This window comes from Aulonocara sp. 'chitande type north' Nkhata Bay, linkage group LG6 (genome assembly GCF_057382095.1).
Source record: "Aulonocara sp. 'chitande type north' Nkhata Bay isolate Kocher_YH1m ecotype deep benthic linkage group LG6, A_spYH_male_GT1.1, whole genome shotgun sequence".
In the NCBI taxonomy this organism is placed as follows: domain Eukaryota; kingdom Metazoa; phylum Chordata; class Actinopteri; order Cichliformes; family Cichlidae; genus Aulonocara; species Aulonocara sp. 'chitande type north' Nkhata Bay.
The window spans coordinates 5540192-5563205 of record NC_141349.1 but is presented as its reverse complement, the minus strand read 5'-3'; the positions used below and the strand labels follow the sequence as shown (position 1 = coordinate 5563205).

Here is a 23014-nt window from a genome sequence, read left to right as displayed (position 1 = left end):
TTCCCTTAAAAATAATTCTAGGTTCCCTTAAGGTGGTTTTTCTGTAACATGCAATAGGATTGTAGCTCAAGCCCTAAATCATTAACACCTTGTCCAATGACGCTGTCACTTCCATTAGTACAAAAGATAAATTACAGATCAGGGAATGTTCTTTATAATAGACCTGGCAGGTTCATTGATTATTTGAGATATATTTTAATTAGTGTTTACTGGTTCAGTATCTTGCCAAAGGACATTTTGATATGCTGACTGGAAATGCCAGGGTGCAAACAACCTACCTCGGAATTACCAGATGACCTTTTCTTCCTGTTAGCCATAGCTGCTTATGCTATTGGCTTTAATCCTCTTCTGCCTCATCACTTGCACAAATGTATATATTAATAATTCCTTCTCTGTATCCTTTCAGACTCATTCCTCCCTTCACCGCAATAGTCACAGTTTAGATTCTCAACTTCATACTCCTACTTTATCAGCTGTCTTCAGACATTCTTTCCTCCTCTCCTTGACTGTTGCTTCATAGTTTCTACCAGTACCCTCTTTATTAACGGTGCTGCTGGTGGCAACCAGTGCCTTGAATGATCTGGTAATCTAATCCAAGATCTATATATTTTTTTTTAAATGGGACTGTTTTTGTATCAGGATGGAAATATAGCATACATACAGGCTTAGAACCACCAAAACTGAACAAGCCTGTACAATTCCAGTTGGTAGAAAATATTTTAAAATGGCACTACCATTAAATGCAAATATGATTAAAAGGGACTCAAGACCAAGCATCAGTATGAGATGACACTGACAATGTGTGTGCAATCAGCTCCTAGTCTGGTTATGTGGAACATTATTATAGAGTAGGTACTAGTTTATTATAATAAAGGTATGCTGGTTTATAATGGATATTTATAATTGGAATTTGAGCAACTCACCATTCTAAATATATTTCATATCATTCTAAGGTATGCCATAATCAGTGTTGGGGAGTAACGGAATACATGTACCGCCGTTACGTATTTAGAATACAAAATATGAGTAACTGTATTCCGTTACAGTTACCATTTAAAAAGGTGGTATTCAGAATACAGTTACTTTGTTGAAATAAATGGAATACACTGGGGTACTTTCCTGTTTCATTTTGTCGCGGGTCAGGACTGTTTGGGTTTTGTTTGACAGCTACGTTCTTTTGTTCCAGGCGGCAGCGTTACGGTTGCCATGGTTACAGGGCGACGCTCTCTCTCTCTCTGCGACTGTGTGTTTCCTGGGTGAGAGAGCGCCTTTTCGTTGTTGTTGTTGTTGTTGTGCTAAGCTAACAGGCAGAATGCTACAAGCATAGCTCTAAAGAATGTAGCATCATGTTCAGTGTAGTCCGTGCTGCAGGGAGAATGGACTGCCATACACGTTATGTGTCTGTGAGCGCTAGGAGGGAGAAAAAGGGGAGTGGAAAGGTACGAGCAGTCATCGAGCAAAAACGGGAGCTGGAAGCATGTAAATATAATAATAACCACTGCAGCCAAGAAGAGTGCCTGACGAGCCCAGTTGTAAGTAAGGTATTAAGACTTGACTGTACACTGTGTTCGTGTTTTCCTCCGAAAACAACAAGTTCCGTTGGAGCAGCCTTTCAACGCCTCTCTCTGTCTGTCGCAAGAAAAGTTGACCCACACAACAAAGTAGAGCTATTTTTTGGCTACCAGCCGACAGGGACCCCGCCGTATTATGCTGGGCTTACACTGTGCGATTTTTTCAGTCGCGCGATTGAGCTCCTGCTCAAACTGTACGATTGACTCGTAGGGGTTAGAAGTTCATAGGTCACGATGCAGGGTCTCACACTATACGGCCCGATGCTCTGATGCGACCTGAGTGCTCACACTGTGCGTCCATAAAAATGAAGGTTATAACAGAAATTCTGTCGCTCGCTCTCCCTCTCCGTCTTTCACTCACACAGACACACCACCACCATCAACTTTGCTAAATTGCTAATGAAAAACATTGGTCAGGCAGCTGTGATTGAGCAGCAGTGTCGATCCAACTATTTTCAAGGTTGTTGTGGTCGTGATAATTTTGTGAGGCCACATCGAAAGGGCTCGGATGGTTCTACAGGTTGTGCCTCCATCGCTTGTGTCCAGATCACACGCTGCACTGCCGTGCTACGCCGTCTTTTTCGCTGACATTTGTGTTTGCGCGTGCGCAGTGTGGCAAACTGCGGTGACACCCTCACGACCAAGCGATTGATGATCGGGAGCTGGTCGTGAGGTGTCAATCGCTTCTCGTTACCCCACGTATACTACACGATGCACGACGCACGATGAAGGCCAAAATCGGGCCGATCGCCAAAACGATCGCACGACTCAAAAATCGGCTCAAAATGGGCCAAAAATCGCACAGTGTGAGCCCAGCATTAGTCAGAGGTCCCTTTACTACAGTTCGGAGTCGCGGACCTTCAGTAATAGTAATAAATCACACAGCAATAGTACATTCACGTTGTTGTAAAAAGCATGATAATATTGTAGCGGGTCAGGGCTGTTCGGGGTTCTGCTTGTACAGTTATGTTTTGTGTATGTTGCCATGGTGACGGGTGACGCCCTCTCGCTGCGACGGTGTGTCCTTCCGGGGTCAGAGGGCGCCCTATGTGTGTTGTGGTTGCCGCGCTGAGCAGTTAGCTAGTGGCAGTGTGTTCTTCTGCAAATGTAATAAACGGCTGTGCTCCCTGGCTAGCTCACGGGAAGCAAGACCAAACGATACCTCCGTCTCCTCCTTGTCTGAACTCGCCACAATATATTAAGTAATCCAAAGTATTCAGAATACGTTACTGTCATTGAGTAACGTAACGGAATACGTTACAGAATACATTTTGGGGCATGTATTCTGTATTCTGTAATGGAATACATTTTAAAAGTAACCTTCCCAACACTGGCCATAATACCCATAAAGTATTACTGGTAATCTGCAAAGGCATTAACCTAGCCCTTGACATATGTCTTACCAAATTACAAAACCTCTCACTTTCACTTTTCCAGCTACTCCGAGTTTAATTATGCAATCATTTTTCATTGCTGTAACTTTTACAAAAAATCTAAAAAATGACCTAATCATTGCCATTTACTAGAATCACCCTGAAAGCTATCTCAAGTGTGAATGTTATGTTCAGATTCACACTTTTTACATAGGTGTAGATAGAGAAATCGAAAAAATTTGATGAATGATTGCAGTTGTATAAATGGGCAGGATTTGGCAGCAGTTTATTAAAAATAAAAGCTATTTAAAAAGTGCTAAATTCTACACTGGAGGTTTGAGTGACAGTCTATTTCATCCTCCGTAACACACTGCTAACACCTAATATACTGAGATATCAGGGGCACTCTACTTACTTTAATTACAGAGCAAGAACAACTGGGGTTTTTTTTTAGGGTGGAATAATTGTACGGCATATATCTTCAATTACTTAAAAAAACAAGAATTGGATGCACAAGTAAAAAAATTTATTTTTTATAATCCACATGGTCAAAGGTTTACATGCGGACTCAAAACTATACAAACACTATCTTAACCCTCTGAAGTCAATAGATGTGATTTAAGAGGACCTGGCAGGAAGACAAAGCACTGCTCACTCAACTTGTATCAAAAGTGGGGCTCAAGAGACTGGTACTTTTAAATCCTAACAGTGCAGTGATGTAGATTTTAAGCCCCACACTACAAAAACATATTGAAGCCAACAAATAACCTTGCACACATTCAGTGTTATCTTTTCAAGTAATCTTTATAGATATTTGAGATTCAGGTACTGTATCTAAAACTGTTTTAGTTTGATATATACATATATAAAAGTCCCAAATTACTATGGCATTCATCTCAGTGATGAATGTAAACTTTTGACAACTGTATGAGAACCAAAAATCCATCTCTGTGTATCTCTGTTTTATAACGACAAATATAAATTTGACATACCACACAACATTCTGATTTCCATGAGTGTAGCCACCAAAACACCATATTATATAAATATTACTTCAAGATAACTGTTATGAGAAAATCGATTTCCTTTTATCTCTATTGTGTTTACAGTAATTATTATTATTTACATCCTATTAACATGCATATCAGCAGGAGGACAGACACTGGCAAGAGTTGAACTGCTAACAGCCACTGTGTTCATGTAGAAATGCGGTGAACCTGGCGGTGTTAAAGTTGAACGAGCAGGGGCTGCTGGACAAACTGAAAAACAAGTGGTGGTATGACAAGGGAGAATGCGGCAGCGGAGGAGGGGAGAGCAAGGTTAATACACACACACACATACACTACAGCACACAACACACAGGTGACACTGGGTTATTAAATGTAAAAAGTGTAAAGAAGAAACAGAGTTACAATGCCACATGTGACATCAAACACTAGTAGCTAGCTGTAACCCCCTACAGAAATTGAAGAACAAAGAAAAACAAATACGCTAGAACTACTAGATTTAGCAGATGCAATAAGGAACCAGAACATGTAGCATTGTAGTCTGTAATGCTTCTTTTGCTGATATGTTGCCCCTGTTTGGTTGAGGTCAGGTTCAGAGCACACTTGCAGGCAGATGAGGACTTACAGATCAGGGTCAGGTGACCTCACACCAGATGGTAGCAACAGTGCAGGAGAAGAGCTGTCGATAAAGAGTTTGTGCAACTGCCCAAACTCTATTTATCAATGGCTCTGCCCTGGAGGAGTACTGCTACTGAAAAAGCAGAAAGCCTTTTCGCTGAGCACATCTCATTCTCTGTCTCCAGGGCCAAGCAGAGAGGCCCTGACAACACAAGATTTTCTTTAAGCAGCTTTGCCAAATTAAACAAGATTATTCCACAGAGTCTTTACAGACTTCCTGTTCATGGTCATGTCTAAATACTTTTAGTATTTAATATTTGACAATCAACAGACAGTGAACTTGCTAAAAGGTGTCTCATACAAAATAAAGAAAGCCATTAGACGATCTTTACATTGAAAGTAATCTTTTCAAATACTGCAATGAAAGTTTTAATGATGAATAATTAGTAGCACATGAGGGACCTGTCTTGGTGGCTAGACCAGAGTTTGAGAACCGCTGCCTCATTAATAACATAAGATAACATTGATAATGATGTTATTTATGTTATTCCCATTGAAGAGTGCCAGTAAACCTTGCCGTATTGAAACTGAATGAGCAAGGGACCCTAGACAAGATGAAAAACAAGTGGTGGTACGATAAAGGAGAATGTGGCTTCAAGGACTCCACAAATAAGGTTAGTTTTATGTCTGTGGGTCAGTCAAACACACTGTCTGTTCACACATTCAATATACACGGTAAGACTCCACAGTAGTTAGTATGGATTACTTGCAGCTTTAGGTAATGTCAAGAACAGAGACAGTTCAACAATATTCACATGTATAATGCTAACCAAAAAGTGTATTAACAGACCTTTTCTGCCCATTGAGGAAGGAACTATCTTTGAAACAAAATTTATAGGTATCAAGGAAAAGATCTGTCACTGAGGCGCTACCAGTTTGTTGTTAATCTCCTACTCCACCCTTCCCTCACTTGCAAGACATCAAAATACTCCTCCACGCAGCAACTCATTCCTAACCCATAGTGGGCAGTCCATCTATTTCCAGATGAAAATCATGACATCAGACTTGGAGGTACATCCCGATGGACACTGTCAAATGCCTTTTCAAGTCCACAAAACACATTGTTGTGTCCTTGGGCAAGACACTTCACCCGTTGCCTACTGGTGGTGGTCAGAGGGCCCGGTGGCAGCCTCGCCTCTGTCAGTGCACCCCAGGGTTGCTGTGGCTACAATGTAGCTTGCCATCACCAGTGTGTGAATGTGTGTGTGAATGGGTGGATGACTGAATGTGTGAAGCGCTTTGGGGTCCTTAGGGACTAGTAAAGCGCTATACAAATACAGGCCATTTTATTTTCCCTTTTTATTGCCGTGACACACACAGTTTCTTTGTCGTTTTTCCCGGCTCAGCACCTATGCGTGCAGCTTTCCAGCTGGAAAAGAGAGCTCATTGACTAAAACACCACACACCTGTGCCACCCCTCTCCTGCAGCTGAGCCATGGACCACACCTCCGCCACACACCACCACCGCCCAACTGAGGCTGGGGAGCCATCCGGCTGAACCATCAGGCACTCCTTTTCCTTCCAGCTGATGTAGGGTACGGGCCGGTCGACCCTCCTTGCCTGCTGGGACAAAACGGCCCCCAGCGCTCTGTTTGAGGCATCAGTCTGCAGAAGAAAAGGGATAGAAAAGTTTGGAGTGTGGAGCAGTGGCTCCCCACAGAGATATTTTTTCACCTGCACAAACGCCTAGCACAGCCGTGTCCACTGGACCAGATCTTGAGCACCCTTTCGGGTGAGATTAGTCAAGAGGCTGGTCAGGTCAAAAAACCCGGGCACAAACCAGTGATAGTAACCTGTCAGCCCCAGGAACCGTCTCACTTCTTTTTTTGTCTTGGGGCGCAGGCAGGGTGCAGTAGCTGCTGTCTTTTCCGCCTGTGGACGCACCTGCCTGGCTCCCATGTGGTACCCCAGATACTGTACCTCCCTCTGTCCAACTGCACACTTCTTCGGGTTGGCTGTGAGTCCCACCTGCCTCAGGGACTCCAGGACCACTGCCACCCACTGCACATGCTCCGCCCAGGTGTCACTGTAGATGATAACATCATCCAGGTAGGCGGCAGCATTGCAGCGTGCAGCCACAGCACCCAGTCCATGAGGTGCTGATATGTGGCCGGGGCCCAAACAAGCCAAAAAGAAGTGTACCGAACTGGCAAAAACCAGTTTGCCTCTTATCTGCAGATAAGAGAAACTGTGAGTAGCCCTTGGTTAAATTCAGTGTCATGAAAAAACGGGCCGTGCCCAACTGGTCCAGGGGCTCGTCAACCCAGGGGATGGGTTAAGGATCAAAGCATGACACTTTATTCATCTTTTGATAGTCAACACAGAACCATATAGACCCATCTTTCTTCACTACAAGAACTATGAGGCTACACCAGGTGCTGTTTGGCTTTTCTATTACTCCCATTTTTAGCATTTCAGCCAATTCCATCTGAACAATTTGTCTTTTATGTTCAGGAAGCCTGTAGGGTCATGAATGCACTGTCACGCCAGGTTGTGTTTCAAAATGATGCTTGATGAGAGACGTACAGCTGGTCAGGGGGGAGAACATGTCTGCAAAGCACTGGTGCAATGTGGCAACATCAGCTCTCTGGGCCTGTATGAGATGGTCGTTGCAATGGAGGGAGGTGGGAATGGTGCAATTTGGTACTTCCTGCCCCAACTTATCTCTCTCCTTGACCCGGCTCACCAGAGACGCAGTTTCAGTCTCTCTCCATGCTTTAAGGAGGTTGAGATGACAAATCTGTGTGGCCCCCTCTCTGTCCAACCGCGAGACCTCATAGTCAACGTTCCCCATTCGCTGTGTGACCACAAAGGGCCCTTACCACTTGGTGAGTAGTTTAGAGCTAGAAGAAGGTAGTAATACAAGCACTTTGTCTCCCTGGTGAAAATTGCCTGGCCACTCTGTTATACAGATGCTGCTGACGTTGCTGGACCTTCCTCCCAGCTTTCATTAATTAGGTTGAGCACCCCACACGGCTTCCTGGCAAACAGTAGTTCAAAGGGAGAAAATCCCATGGTGGCCTGGGGCACCTCCCGCACTGCAAATAGCAGAGGGTCTAACCAGTGATCCCAATTGTGTTCATCCTCATGTATGAACTTCAGAATCATGGACTTTAAAGTCTTATTCAGCCACTCCACCAGCCCATCAGTCTGAGGGTGGTAGACGCTTTTCTGAATAGATTTAATGCCCCATGATTTGTACAGTTTCTTCAGTGTGCAAGACATGAACCACATGCCTTGGTCAGTCAGTATTTCTTTCGGAATACGGACTCGGGAGATGACCTGAAACAGTGCCTGCACCACACTCTTTGCAGTGATGGTTTGCAACGACACTGTTTCTGGGTGTTTCTGGCATTGCATAATCAACTAGAACCAATACAAAGTGATAGCCACTTGCACTCCGGTGAAATGGCCCGATGAGGTCCATGCCAATACTTTCAAATGGGACCTCCAACAATGGTAGGGGTTCGCAAAGTCACTTTTGGTATGGCTGGCTGGTTAATGAGTTGGTATTCCGGACAAGATGCGCACCAGCGGTGCACATCCTCTCGGATACCTGGCCCATAAAATTGGGTCATAATTTGCTCCAGAGTCTTGTCAAATCCCATATGCCCTGTCTTAGGGTTATAGTGAGCTGCCTGGAAAATCATTTCTCGGCGGCTTTGTGGTACCAACAACTGGGTGTGTGTCTCCTCCGTGCGAGTGTCACGACTCACTCGATATAGCCTGTCTTCTAACAATAAACAATGTCCCGCCCTCCATGGCTAGGGTGCAGCGCCAGCCCCTTCCGGGCCCTGGGAAGGCAGAATGGAGAGAAAGAGGTTACTGGGGTGCAGTGTAGGGGGCCCTCCACTGGAGCAGTTGCTGGAACCCATCGCCTCAGCACTGTCACAGGGGCCTGTGTCCCTGTTGGCTGTCTGGCCCCTCCGCTCTGGCTGCCAGCAAAATGGACAGCCACCCCCACACTCGCGGACTGGTGGCAATGCACCCACCGCTATGTGTCTGCAGACAGCCCTTTTCCATGGACTGCTCCTGCACAACTTTCCCTAGCATGTGGGCCTCCCCTTCTGGACTTCCCGGGCTGTAGCCACCTCGCCGACGCATCATGCAGGTTCCAGGCCCAGGCAAACGGTTGCTCCTCCTCCGTCATCCGGCAGGCCTGGAATCTGCAGTGGCTGCACAGGTGGCATGGCTTGCGGGTCCAACATGGCAACAGGGTTTTTGGCACCAGTGTGAAAATGGACCAAAAGTGGACACACTGTTTATTATTTTTATTTTCCCTTTTTATTGCTGTGACACACACTGCTGACAATTTCTTTGTTGTTATTCTGGCTCGGCACCCATGGGCGCAGCTTTACAGCTGCACTCTGACACACCTCTCCACTCTCTGCTCCGGCTTCACTAAATCACACAGGAAGAGAGAAAGAGCTCAATAACTAAAATAAAACACACCTGTGCCACCAACCTCCCTGTCACTGCCCCTTGAGCTCACTGCTCCACCCCTCCCCTGCAGCTGAGCCATGGACCACACTTCTGCATGTATTCTGTTTAATTGGGCAAATTCCCATGTCTGCTGCAATTTCCACAAGAGGAGAACTGCTCTGATGTTCCACAACCAGAAAGCTGAGAAGTTGATACCCCTTGAAGTTTTACCACAACTACCAGTCCCTTTTCTTAAAAAGAGGAACCATCACTCTAGTTTGCCAATCCAGAGGTACCACCCCAGACCTTCACAGTGTTAAAGAGGCATATCAACCAACTCTGGGCCAAAATGGCAAGAGCCTTGAGGAACACAGAGTGAACAGATTGGTTGTGGTCTCTCTGGGTGCAGGGCCCAAGTGATGTGCAAGTTGTTCCCCTCATCCACCAATTACCTTATGACAATAGTTCCCGACAGCTGCTTTAGCCTTAGATGAATAATACTGTCCATTCAAACACTGTACCCAGCCTGCCTTGGAATGCTGCTGTGGGAGTTGAAGATCTCACAGATCTGGGTTGTAGCCAGCTCACTCAGTGTATTTTATTGTGCAGCTGATGTGTCTGGCTTCTTCCCCCGCTACGTGATCCAACTGACTACCAGATACTAAACAGTTACAGGTTCAGCTCCTCTCTTCATCCAAGTGTTCAATACATATAGCTGGTTTTAGAACCTAAGATGTACAAGTTACGTGATTAGGTGAGTCCAACTCAACCTCATGTCTCTCTCAACTTCATGGACAAGCTCAAGGTCCTTCCCCTTTAAAGAGGTCAGATTCCATGTCCCTGTAGCCAAATTTGAAAGCTAAATTTCAGAACATCAGGGCCTCTACTTTCCCAACACCCCAGCCATTACCATACATACCATACATTGCAGGCTCTTTGTTCTCAGGCTCTTGCCCTCGCTCCACTGTGGAGCTCAAGAAAGGTAACTTGGGCCCTTGGTTTTTCAATCATCATAAGACTGTTCTGAATTGCTCTTAGTCTAGCCTCTCACCCAGGATCCTACGAGGTGTCATCGGCCCTAGAAACATAGCTTCCAGGATCACTAGGGCATACAAACCTCTCCAACATGGTAACGTAAAAAAATCAAAGGAGGGGGTGACAGATAAAATTTATTTCTGTTATCATTATTTAGTATTGTGAAGCTTGTCCCAGTTCCTGACCTTTTTGACACCAAGGTTGCAATAATCACTTTGAAATATTCTAATAATCTGAGATCCTGACTTTTTGATTTTCATTAACTTGAGGCCATAATCATTGAAAATAAAACAAAAAAGGCTTGAAATGTTTCTTATATGCAGAGATACAGAATGATTAAGGTTGAAGACAGTGTTCTACATGTAAAGTTTTAATCTAGGTCATTTATAATATATTTAGCTTGACTGATTTAGGTTCAGTTTGAGTCTACTTTTGAGTAGACCTTCCCAGTAAATAAAGTTAGCTATTAATATAAGAGCATGCCGCTAGAACTTTCTCTGGGGTTTCTGATGATTTTTCTTCCTTGTGTGTGTGTGTGTGTGTGTGTGTGTGTGTGTGTGTGTGTGTGTGTGTGTGTGTGTGTGTGTGTGCATACTAGGAGAAGACCAGCGCACTCTCTCTTAGTAATGTAGCAGGAGTCTTCTACATCCTGGTTGGAGGTCTGGGATTAGCCATGATGGTGGCACTGGTCGAGTTTTGCTACAAGAGTCGTGCAGAAGCCAAAAAAATGAAGGTATATGATCTTTAGAAGTACAAGCTGAATTTGAATTTCAATCTTAAACAATAATATAAGATTATATATTAACAATGTTGAAATAAAGTTTATTGAGGATTCTCACTAAAAACATGATGTGAAACATGATGGAATTAATCCTCCACAAACAGAAAGGTCTTACGGTTAATGAATCGTGAAAGTGATAACAGTATACCAGTGGATTCCACTATCTGATACTAATTAGTACTAAAAATTAATGAATTTTAAATTAATAGTAAAAAAGGCTTCCCAGTGTTTTAAGTGTTCAAATTTCAAATCTTTTTATTTGTTTTAAAGATTGAAAAATAGCATGACTCACAGAACAATACAATCACAATAACAGGTGCTAAGAGCTATCAGGTTAAAGAAAAATTGGTGGAGAGTCCCTATGAGAGTGTCCCCAAAAGGGTCATGGACCCCCTATTGATCCTCTACTGAGTCACAGGAGCCAAGGTGTGAAACCTAGCCCAGTCCTATCATGGCCAGCCTGGGCCATTTGAGGTCAAATGGCCCAGGCTCTTAAAACATGTGGTAATCCCAATTGGTCTTTCATCAAGTCAGCAAAGATGCACAAAAAGAAGACCAGACTCCAACTAGGGACGACCAGAAATGGGACTCTCTAACAATTGTGCTTAGAACTGAAGAAGCTTCTCAGATCAGAGGTGAAACGTTTTCAAGGAAACTTTAAAAAGTCCAGACGTTTTTTTTCCAAGCTCCGTAGACTACGATGACCTGGATGTCTGAGAACCTTCACAGACACATTATGCACTGTCACTTCTACTACTACTGATATCCATTTAGATTCTTTTCTCTAACTTAAGTACTTCATACAAACCTGTGTCTATTAGACCCCATTTCTATAAGACAGCTCTAAGAATGGAATGGAAGTAATTAATGCTTCAGTCTTATTACAATCTGTCTGACTCTATTAATGGGCTACATACCACAGGCTTTTAAGGGGGGGGCAGTAGTTAAACTGTTACTTGAAAAACCATCACTTAACCAAACTGTCTTAGCTATAACAATACACCAAATTTCTTTTTATCTCTAAATTTCTTGAAGGAGTAGTTGTAAAACAGCTTACTGATTTGCAGAGCAGTGGTTTAAAGAGTTTCAGTCAGGTTTCAGAGCTTATCACAGCAAAGCAAAGCATTAATGAAATGATCTTGTGGGCTCTGACTGTTGACTCATCTCAGTCAGTGCGATGTTTGATCCTGTTAACCATATTTTATTACAGATTACAGCATGCTGTAGGTATTAAGCGTATGAGGTGGCTTCCATCTTATCTATCTAATAGACTTTATTCCTGGCCTGGCCCCAACCGATCACGGCAAATGGCTCCCCCTCCCCGAGCCTGGTTCTGCAGGTTTCTGGAAGTTTCTTCCTGTTAAAAGGGAGTTATTCTTTCCCACTGTCCCCAAAGTGTTTGCCCGTAGGGGGACACATAATTGTAGGGATTTTCTCTGTTTTCCTTGCATTAATTTTTTTATATTAGAAGACAAAGTACCTTGCGGCAACTGTTGTTGTGATTTGGCTCTATATAAATAAAATTGTATTGACTTGAAATGAAACTTGTTGAGAATAAGGGGAGGGAGACAGGGCAAAAAAACACAATGTGACTCTTGAACTTGGGCTTTAGACTTGAATAGGGAAAATTTCAACTGCTGTGCACATTTCAGCAGAGGTGACTTTTTACCAGGTCTACTGAATGGACGCAGCTACGGTGTAAATATTTAAAATCAACAAACCCACCCACCCCACTGATATTGCCGTGAAAATACTCAAAGCCTGACAAAGCAGACATCGGCATTACAAGAGAGCTTGCCAAACTTGGTGAGTCAACTCCAGCTCATATCAGGAAGTGTATAGGACGTAAGGAAATGCAAAAGCATTGTGACCCAGACATAAGAGCATGACTGCAGCAGTATCTGGTTTAGCAAAAATACTTGGCGTACTTGGAAATATAACTGGAACACTGAGTTTAAGCTTCACTCATCATGGATGACAAGGATTGGATGGACTGATAAGGAAGTGTCCTGGAGACCAGAGAGAAACCAGACATATAGGTCATGTATACCATACACTTTACATGATGCAAATGTAAGCATATTATACCTACATTTGTACATAATCACAGTTCTACAAGTAAAGTCAAGTTTGTCAGGATGTCATTTGGATGTTAGTTTATTTTAATGAATTGATTTCGGAATATGGCATTGGGAACACTTTTGAGTGTCAAATGGTAAAACAGCCAGCACAATGACCCTTTAAACAATTGCCACACATGTGTACGTTAAATGTAGGCCTACGGTGTTAGTCTGACAAACAGAGTCATTATAATGGAAACAGGCTTCGGTAACTGACGTGCTTCGGGTACAGATGTGGCCATGGTTGTAGCGCTGCTCTGGTGATGTGGTCAGGCTTTGAACCTGTGTCATAATCCATGAGTGTAAGGGGTAATTTCCATGAACACCTTGAACTAAGATGATCATCATAATGAAATCCTGATCATTGGAAAATAAAAAAGATACTCCTAAAAGCCAATCTTCTCTATACTCTCCGTCCTACAGTTTTTGAAAAAGTCTGCTCCCCTGGAAATCAGAGGCATCATAAACAGACCCTGGATACACCCCTGGATATCACACTTATTATAATGTTTATAGATTAGCAAAATACTTGCACAATAATTGAGAATGTGTACTTCCTATTATGGAACACATGGTCAGTTTCAGGGATTAACAATACATGTATTTGGTTAGTTTGAAACTCCTGTTTTACTTGCTGAAGGGCATCCTCGCTAGTTGGGAATGCGCTGGACCTCTACACTCTTTTCATTAGTAACGTCACCACCTGGAACAAAGCTAATAAAATCCCTGCCACAGAAGCTATAGTACATTGAAATGAACTCAACGCCAAAAGCTGAAGAGCTGAAAGAAGATTGGTTCCTGTGCTTGGTAATCTATATGTTTTAATCACATTTTTGTCTGACATTCCTAATAAACTGACACAATCAGAATCAGAATCAGAATCAGAATCGTGTTTATTGGCCAAGTATATGTGCAGACACATACAGGGAATTTGGTTCCGGTAGATGGTGGCTCTCAAGCACAGCAATGTAAATCTCACACACACACACACACACACACGTGTCTATATATACACATTACACATACATACACAAAGCTGTGTAAACCAACTATAAATAACGAATCTAAACTTATATACATAAAATACAGAAATGAATGAGGTGGAATGAATACTACAAAATGTACATAAGGTGCAGCTGCAGTCTGGCAGTGGGAGCAGTGTGACAGGTCAACTGTTAAGAAGGGAGATGGCGAGGGGAAAGAAACTGTTCCTGTGTCGGGTGGTCCTGGTCTGCAGGCTTCTGTACCGTCTGCCAGAGGGCAGCAGATCAAAAAGTCTGTGTCCAGGGTGTGAGGGGTCTGTGATGATTTTCCCTGCCCGTTTCCTGGTTCTTGAGAGGTACAGATCCTGGATGGAGGGCAGGGGGGTGCCGATGATCCTTTCTGCTGCCCGTACAGTCTGCTGCAGTCTGCTCCTGTCCTGTTTAGTGGCTGCTCCATACCAGACTGTGATGGAGGAGCACAGGACAGACTCAATGACCGCAGTGTAGAACTGGATCAGCAGCTCCTGTGGAAGACTGTACTTCCCCAGTTGTCTCAGGAAGTACATCCTCTGCTGGGTCTTTTTGAGGATGGAGTTGATGTTGGTCTCCCACTTCAGGTCCTGGGAGATGGTTGTACCCAGGAACTTGAAGGTCTTCACAGTTGACACAGGGCTGCCTGATATGGTGAGGGGGAGCAGAGTTGAGGGATGTCTCCTGAAGTCCACTGTCATCTCTACAGTTTTAAGAGTGTTCAGCTCCAGATTGTGCTGACTACACCAGTGTACCAGCCGCTCAACTTCCTGCCGGTATGCAGACTCATCACCATCTTGAATGAGGCCAATGACAGTGGTGTCATCTGCAAACTTTAGGAGTTTGACAGCCGAGTTCTTGGAAGTGCAGTCGTTAGTGTAGAGGGAGAACAGTAGTGGTGAGAGGACACATCCTTGAGGGGCACCAATACTGAGGGACCGGGTTTCAGAGGTGATCTCCCCCAGCCTCACTTGTTGCTTTCTGTCTGTCAGGAAGCTGGTGATCCACTGACAGGTAGCTGGTGACACGCTGAGCTGGGAGAGTTTGGAGGAAAGAAGTTCAGGCACAATGGTGTTAAAAGCCGAACTAAAGTCCACAAATAGGACCCTGGCATAAGTTCCCGGGCGGTCAAGGTGTTGCAGGATGTAATGCAGCCCCATGTTCACTGCATCATCCACCGACCTGTTTGCCCGGTAGGCAAACTGCAGAGGGTCCAGCTGGTGGCCTGTAATGTCTTTCAGATGGGCTAACACCAGTCGTTCGAAGGATTTCATGACCACAGACGTCAAGGCGACAGGTCTGTAGTCATTCAGTCCTGTGATGGTGGGTTTCTTGGGAACAGGGATGATGGTGGAGCGTTTGAAACAGGAGGGAACTTCACACAGCTCCAGGGATCTGTTGAAGATGCGAGTAAAGATGGGAGCCAGCTGTTCAGCACAGGTTTTGAGGCAGGAGGGTGAGACGCCGTCTGGTCCGGGGGCTTTCCTGGGCTTCTGTTTCTGGAATAGTCGGCTCACATCCTCAGTGTGTATTCTGAGTTTCAGGGAGGAGGAAAGGGGGGTGAGAGGTGTGGTGGAGGTCGTTGAGTCTGGATTGGAGAGGGTGGTGGTGGTCGTTGAGTCTGGATTGGGGAGGATGGGGGTGGTCGTTGAGTCTTGATTGGGGAGGGTGGTGGTGTTCGTTAGGTCTGGATTGGGGAGGGTGGGGGTGGTCGTTGAGACTGGATTGGGGAGGGGGAGGGTGAAGGGCGGAGAGGTGGAAGGTGTGTTGGGGGTCAATGTCTGAAGCAATGTCCCTGGGGAGGGGAGGGTGGGGCGTGGGAGTCTGTCCGTCTCAAACCTGCAATAGAAAGTGTTTAACTCGTTGGCCAGGTCTTTGTTTGCTTCAATAGTGGGTGGGGGGCGTCTGTAGCTGGTGATTTCCTGCAGGCCCCTCCACACTGATGCAGGGTCGTTGGCTGAGAGCCGTTAAAGTGGAGTATTAGAGACCAAGCAGTCAAGAACATACAGGAACAGGTGTATTCTTCAAAATATGAGTTTTATTATAGCCCCATTTCAAAAATATACAGTCACAGAATAAGCTATTTTAAGAACTAATTGAGCCTATAAGAGAGGTCAACTAAACAGAATTCTGCTCAAAAAAATAATACTTAACTAAATATCATAACTCAACAAACTGACCTGCCCAAATGAGAGACAGCAGAGGGGACAATAACTAAACATAATACAGAAAAACTAACAGCAGCCAGGTAACTCAAAAAGAACAGAAAATTAATTATTAACCACTCAGCAATAATTGCTGCAATAGCAAAAGACAAATATTATAAGCAATAATAATAAGTTTCCCATAAGTCCCATAAGATAATACAATAACATGCTTTTTTTCAGTGTTAAATATTGCCGCAATTAGCAGTACGTTGCATGTTGCAAACATTAGTTAGTAGTTGGCACCATGTTTCACACCGTGAGAAAGGAACTCACAGAAATGCATATGCAAGAGGGTGAGTCACAAAAATATCAGGTCCCACTTCTTACACAAAATTTTGTCTTAGTAAATACTTTTTTTTTTAAAAACTTTAAATACTTACTTTTAATTTTTACACCAAAACACACTTTGCACTGGTGCAAAGGTTAGTAACTCTGGCCCTTGGGCTGTGGACAGGGCTGGACTGGGACAAAAATTTGGCCCTGGCAGGAAGCCCACCATGATCACTCAAAAATAAATTAAATAAATATGTCATGTATACACATATTATGTTGATTATAGATATTAATTGTTATTGGTACAGTTGTACTTTTGTTAGGACATCTTAGTTGCACTGCAGTGCAACATGTTACAATTAAAAGCCACACTTTAGCTATTAGGAGTGGTTTATGGTCAAAGTAGCCATTCATTTTACCTATATCCTTGAATCTTTCCTTTCCTAATTATGTTAATTTCACCTTACTCCATCTCTTCCTCACTTAGTTGTTGAGACTGCTGTCCCACCTCCTACTCTTCTCCACAGCTGGTGCTACCAACAGCAGCCTCCTGTGAACCAGGGCTTGTTACTAGTTGTTGCTGGTACTGCTGTTGACGGTGCAGCAGCAGGCCCGACAGCTAACGTGTTGGTTAACTGGACATATTTTACTGCATCTACTTTTAGTTTCTTTTTCTATTTAGCTTTACAGCTCCACCTTTTCACTACTTTTTCCACACTAAACTCTTCTTCAAGGTGCGTGCACATCGAAGGTATGATGAAGTGTAAGTAATGAAAGTTGTATGAATGTATGAGCTGTTGTACAGCTAGTGTGCAGCAGCCCTTCAATTGACCCACCGGCCCAAAAGTGCATTGGCCACCAGGAACATACCCAGTAGACCAGTCCAGAGAGAGAGAGAGAGAGAGAGAGAGAGAGAGAGAGAGAGAGAGAGTTCTAAATGGCTGTCATGTTTTTTTTTTATTATTTTACCACATTCTTTGCATGGATGGACACGGAGACTATTTTCTTTCTTTTGACTTCTGCCATATTTTGCTTTTTCAATTATTATTGGTCTTATAGCTCAAACTACTATTGTCACTTTGTAACTTAAAGTAACAATAATAACAGTTATACTAATTTTTCTTAGAAAAATCACTGCAGCAATAACCATGACTTTATTTTTGTTATGAAGGTGGCAGCCAACACCTTGTCATCACCCCAGCACACAGGAAACTACACACACACTCTGCCTTCTCCTCAACATCCCCCCAACTACAACCTGCTGTCCCCCAGCCACCAGCCAAACTACGCCACCTATAAAGAAGGCTACAACGTTTACGGCATTGAGAGCGTCAAGATCTAACACGGGTAGGAGAGTGATGATTGATGGCTAAAAGTGTCCTTACCTTACAGCCATAGACAATGTTTGTGTCATAGACATTCAACTAATTGGTGTTAAATCATCTTTTCAAACATCCATTTAAATTCAATTTACAGCTGTATTCATATCAAACTGGTGCAAAGCAGCCTCAGCGGCAAAAATAACGTAGAGTTGGAGTTAAACTTGTGCAGTCATTTTGTCTGTATTTACCAATGTAAAGAAAAACTTGTGAAGGGAAATAAGTAGTAAGTATATTAAATAGTTAATGCACAACTACTTGCATTTGTACTTTTCTGCACCCAGATCTAGTCATCTGCAAATCATTGTACAACTGAATTTGTGCCTTGTGTCATACTGTAGATGTTACCTAACATAGAGAATATGCAGGCAAATTTTCCAGATGCATAGTGTTTTGTTTCACAAACACTTGTGCAGATCTTGGGTTGTCCATATAATTTTTTTTTACCATTTCAGATATAAGTATACATTTCTACTTTTAATATAGTTGCAGTGTTGTCATTCGTTAGGCTAACTGATCACTCTAGTGGTGGTAAATTGGCAGATACACATGGTAAATTAAAAGAGGTGGTAGTTACTGAATGAATTAATACATTAAAAATAAAAAAAAATCATTATTATTATAGTAGTTATTTTTCTACAAAACATAATATATCTATATTATGATAACACTATAGTGTAGCAATTTATCTTTATGTACAGAAAGTTTACGACACCAGTGACCAGCAAACATTTTGTTTATAAACGAGCAAACTTTTTGTTTAAAATTTAAAAAGATGCTTGTTCTGAAATGAAAAACTAAAAATTAAGTGACATTTACTTTATAATTAATAAAGCATTGTTTAGTCATTGTTCACATACATGAACTGTTTTGACTGTGAACAACATAAATACAAAAGTTGCCATTGAGTCTCGCATTGCATTGTGATATGAGCCAGTGTGTGTTCAGAGTATGATGTGAATGCAGCAATTTTTCCTAACAAACAATACTAACACTGAGACAATAATAAAGTCTTTTTTTAAAACTTCAAAGTAAAAGATCAAAACTATGTATGGCTGTGGTACTCTTTTCCTTCGTTTACTTATTTCTCAACAGCTCGTTTGCCTCCTTCATCCCCCTTCCTTCTCTCTTCATTTTCTTTGGCTCCCATTTTTTCTCCACTCCTCTTCCAAACTTTCCTTTCTGTCCTTGCCCTCTCCTTTTCCTTCTCTCTGACTTCGTTGTTTGCCCTTTTACTTTTTGTTATGTTTGTCTGTACGTTATCCTTTTCTCCTACTCTTGTCTTAATAGCCAATCATCCTCTTTACTGAGTACTCCTATGTGACTTAATGTCAGTTTTTATTCGGTGGCCCTAATAATTTAGACTGGTAATAACACAAAATATGAGTTATTCTGTTAATTACCTAATTGGAAACAGCCCTATAATTGCTTTAATGATAGATAACCTGTGATTATCCGAGTTCACAAGCCCTTAGAATATAAGAGAGAAAATTCCAATAATTCTCTTTTGAGCAAGCCCTTGGTAACAGAGGAGAATTAAAACCCCCTTTTAACAAAGAACTCTGACAGAATCAGCATTAGAGTGGCCATGGGAATTGGTTGGCAATTGAATTTAAGAGCAAATCCAAGATGGATAAAAAAAAAAAACAGTCGCATCTATCTCAGTTTCTTCCTTCGTTTTGCCCCAGATTTTAGATTCAGGCTTGTGTGTGTTAAAAACTTTACCATTTAGCCTGTCGTATCAGTTCAAGACAACATTTTGCCCCAGAGTCTGTTTACATCCCTAATGTTAACACAATTGCTCATGGATTTCACGGTTTGGGAGAGAGACTTTGTTAGATAACAGTTGTTTTTTGGTTGCTGCTGTTTTGGTTGTTGTTTTTTGGCTTTAGACTAAAAAACAAAATTAAGCAAAGAAAGTTAGCAAGCTATGCTGTGCTTTAAGTCAGAATTTTCAGTGTCATGGTAACTTTTGTTGTGTACAAAGCCTGGTTCAGAGCAGGTCATGCTCACAGTTTTGGTTTAAAATCAACTGGAAGTGCCACTTTTCATCTATTAACCTACCTACCTGAACATATATGAAAACGTAATGCAAACATCATTGCACAATATAAGAAAACAATTTACCTTCTCCACTGATGGCACCTTGCAGCTTCCTATGTCTTTAAGATCCCACCATCTGTGTAAGGTGAAGTCCACTTGTGCACACTTACCTACACTCTTATATGCCACTCTATGATCCTCCCTCTTCTTAAATAATAATAATAATAATAATAATACATTTTATTTATAGGGGCCTTTAAAGATCCTCAAGGTCACCTTACATTAGTACAACAAAATAAAAACATACAGTAAACACAAAAATTAAAAAAAAATAATGTAAGTAAGTATAAATGCTAAACAAGGAAAAATAGACTAAAAGTGATGAGTATGCAATTCTGAACAGATGGGTTTTAGACACGATTTAAAAGTAGAGAGAGTTTGTAGTCGATCATGTTCACAGTACATATTCACCACAGCTATTTCCATCTTTTTCACAAAATCCATCACCATGTGTTGTTCTGCATTTCTTTTCTTAACACCATACCTAGCCAATACGTTTATTTTTGGCAAATAGTAAAACAGTTTCCACAAGCACTTCATCAGCGTCCCCTTCTCCTATAGCCGTGAGGGTGAAACCTTTAGAGATAAAAGCAAAATCCTCCAAACCCACATAAAGGCTGACGCCAGCTAAGAAATGGGGTTTATTCCCACAAGAGTTTATCGGATGCTGAGTCCAGAGCAATAGCGAGCCATTAGGGAGGCCTGTGAGTCTAAGAAATAACAACTACAGAGCGTGGGTTTCCCTGAAATGCCTGCAGACATGATAGGTTATCTACAGATCAACGGGTGGAAATTCCTTATGGGACAAGATTGATGACCCACACGAGCCTCAAAAATGTGGGAGATGATTGTGTGTTTGGAAAAGAAAAAACAGAAAAGAATTGAGGCAGGTCAGCATAAGACTGGGCCATATTGAGGTCATTATATCTGCATGGAGAGGGACGTCGGCATGACCTGAAAGGTCAGAAAGTGACTCCCAGTAAATTAAAAAATAAAATGAAAAACCAGAAGCTGCTTAGCTGTAGACAACCCCAGGCTAGAGAGAACCAGGAGCTCATGAAGAATACCAGACCTACGGGGATGGGGGGAGTGTTTTTAACCCAATTCAGTTTATTATCATTTTGTACTCCGAGGTATTTATAGTCCTCCCCAATGTCTACATGGACCTCCTGGATCGAAACAGGGGTAACACATTTCCTGGTCCTCCTAAAGTCCACAATCAGTTCTTTGGTCTTTGCCACGTTGAGCTGCAGATGATTCTGCTCGCACTGCGTGACAAATGAGTCAACAACAGCCTGGTACTCTGTTTCATCACCGTCACTCATAAGATAAAAGAGATAAAATAAGATAAACCTTTATTAGTCGCACACATGGGACCCATGGGTCTCTGTGCAGTGGCTGAAGTGCGTGGTGTAGAGGGTGAACAGGAAAGAGGCTTGTCCCTTGTGGTGCCCCTGTTTTGCTGATCCCCTTGTCAGACACACAATGTTGAAGACCCACATATTGTGATCTTCCCGTCAGGTAATCAATAATCCATGACACAATCCGGTCTTTAAGTCTGACATCATTAGCCGTGTCTGGGCCCTAACTCCGTTGCATATCTATAAGTCAAACGAACACTGCGGCATCACTGAAAGTTGAAAAACTGTCTAAATTCTTTCATCTGTAATAGAATGATCAGTGTGGCTGCTCTACCAGGTGTAACAATTAAGTTTAACATCCAGGCATCCATGAAAACAGATTTTATGACATTTAACTGAGTTAGAAGTTAGCAGGGAGTTAGCTCGCTAGCTTCCATCTAAATACATATAGCATGTGCTGACTGAGGGATTTTGGAAACAAATGAAGGCGTACAGCTCTGCTATCACTTCCAACATAAATGAAGACAGAAACTAAACAGCAGTGACGTTTGTAGAGTTATTGAAGTTGGGCTAGCTGGTATATAATGATATGCTACGTGATCGCTAGCGACACAGCTATGTTAGCATACTAAACACAGTGAAGCTGGAGGATGAACACTTTTTTCCCCTCGATAAAAGTTAACGTGAGGATTCTCGGTGGTCAGGGACAAATGGAATCGCATGGCACGCTGCTGTAAACGGACCAAACTTCAGTCAGAACAACTGAGATAATCGATTCACAATACGAGGTTAGTCATTCAAATACTGATGAAAAACTAAAAATTAAGTGAGCTGGGCTGTAGTTACATGGTAAGGTTTTAAAAACTGAGCTTTAAAATGAATAGCGGTAAGAAAATCCGAGAGAGGCCGACAGTGATCACTGACTGTTTTAGGGGCTTTTTGAGATTAAATAGAACAAGATACAAAGCATTAAAACATGTTAAAAACACGAAAGCCTTAATAAACGCAGGGTAGTTTGGGCCCGGAAGCAGGATTCGTCACGTCATCACTTAACGACCGGATAGAACAGGAGTCGGCAATCTGCGGCTCTTTAGTCCTTATAGTGCAGCTCCGCGTGGTTTGGGAAAATAAATTAGAAGTATTTAGCTGAAGTGTATTTTATTTATGTTAGTTCTTTTTTACCTTGTAGTTCTAAATTGGAAGATTATTGTGATATTGAAATATAAAAATAAAATTATATTCTTTTATTTTTTCATCGCTCAAAATAAGCGTCACACTCGCGAAAGCCGGTATGCCTGCCGAAACGCCGCGCATTTATCGAGACTTTCAACCCCAGGTAGGCCAATTATAGATCCACATTATGTCAGCAGCTATTCTCCACCGTGAACTATGTTAAAGACAAACACCGCTCACGCCTCACAGATGGTAGCTTACAGTCCTGCGTAAAGATGAAAGTCACTTCGTACAGCCCCGATTTGCAGACGCTGTGCGCAGAGGTTCAGGAGCAGAAGTCCCATTGTAAACATATCACGGCAGACACGACGATGTTTGCATGAACATGCTTTTCAGCATCTCTTTAACGACCACTTTTCACACACGGTTGTTGACGCATACAGCCGGCTGTAGCTTTTCAGCTCACAGCCCGACACTAGTGATGGGATTTTCGGCTCTTTTTAGAGAACCGGCTCTTT

At 42.6% G+C, this 23014-nt stretch overlaps 1 protein-coding gene across 5 annotated transcripts in view; it reads left to right on the top strand.

The window, feature by feature from the left end:
- Nucleotides 1-23014, top strand: part of LOC147327118 (glutamate receptor 2-like) — a 113385-nt gene that overhangs the window by 73699 nt on the left and 16672 nt on the right. The window contains exons 17-19 of one of the 5 annotated variants that reach the window (XR_015129797.1): nt 4149-4263; nt 5129-5243; nt 10685-10808. Coding sequence is in view for 4 of the 5 variants with exons in the window: in XM_086294747.1 (XP_086150873.1) it covers nt 5129-5243; nt 10685-10819; nt 17652-17822 (421 nt within the window). In the remaining variant the exon portion in view is untranslated. Of the gene's footprint in view, nt 1-4148; nt 4264-5128; nt 5244-10684; nt 10820-17651; nt 17828-23014 lie in introns of those variants that run through there. The other 4 variants (XM_086294747.1, XM_086294746.1, XM_086294749.1 and 1 more) reach the window with 4 other exon arrangements.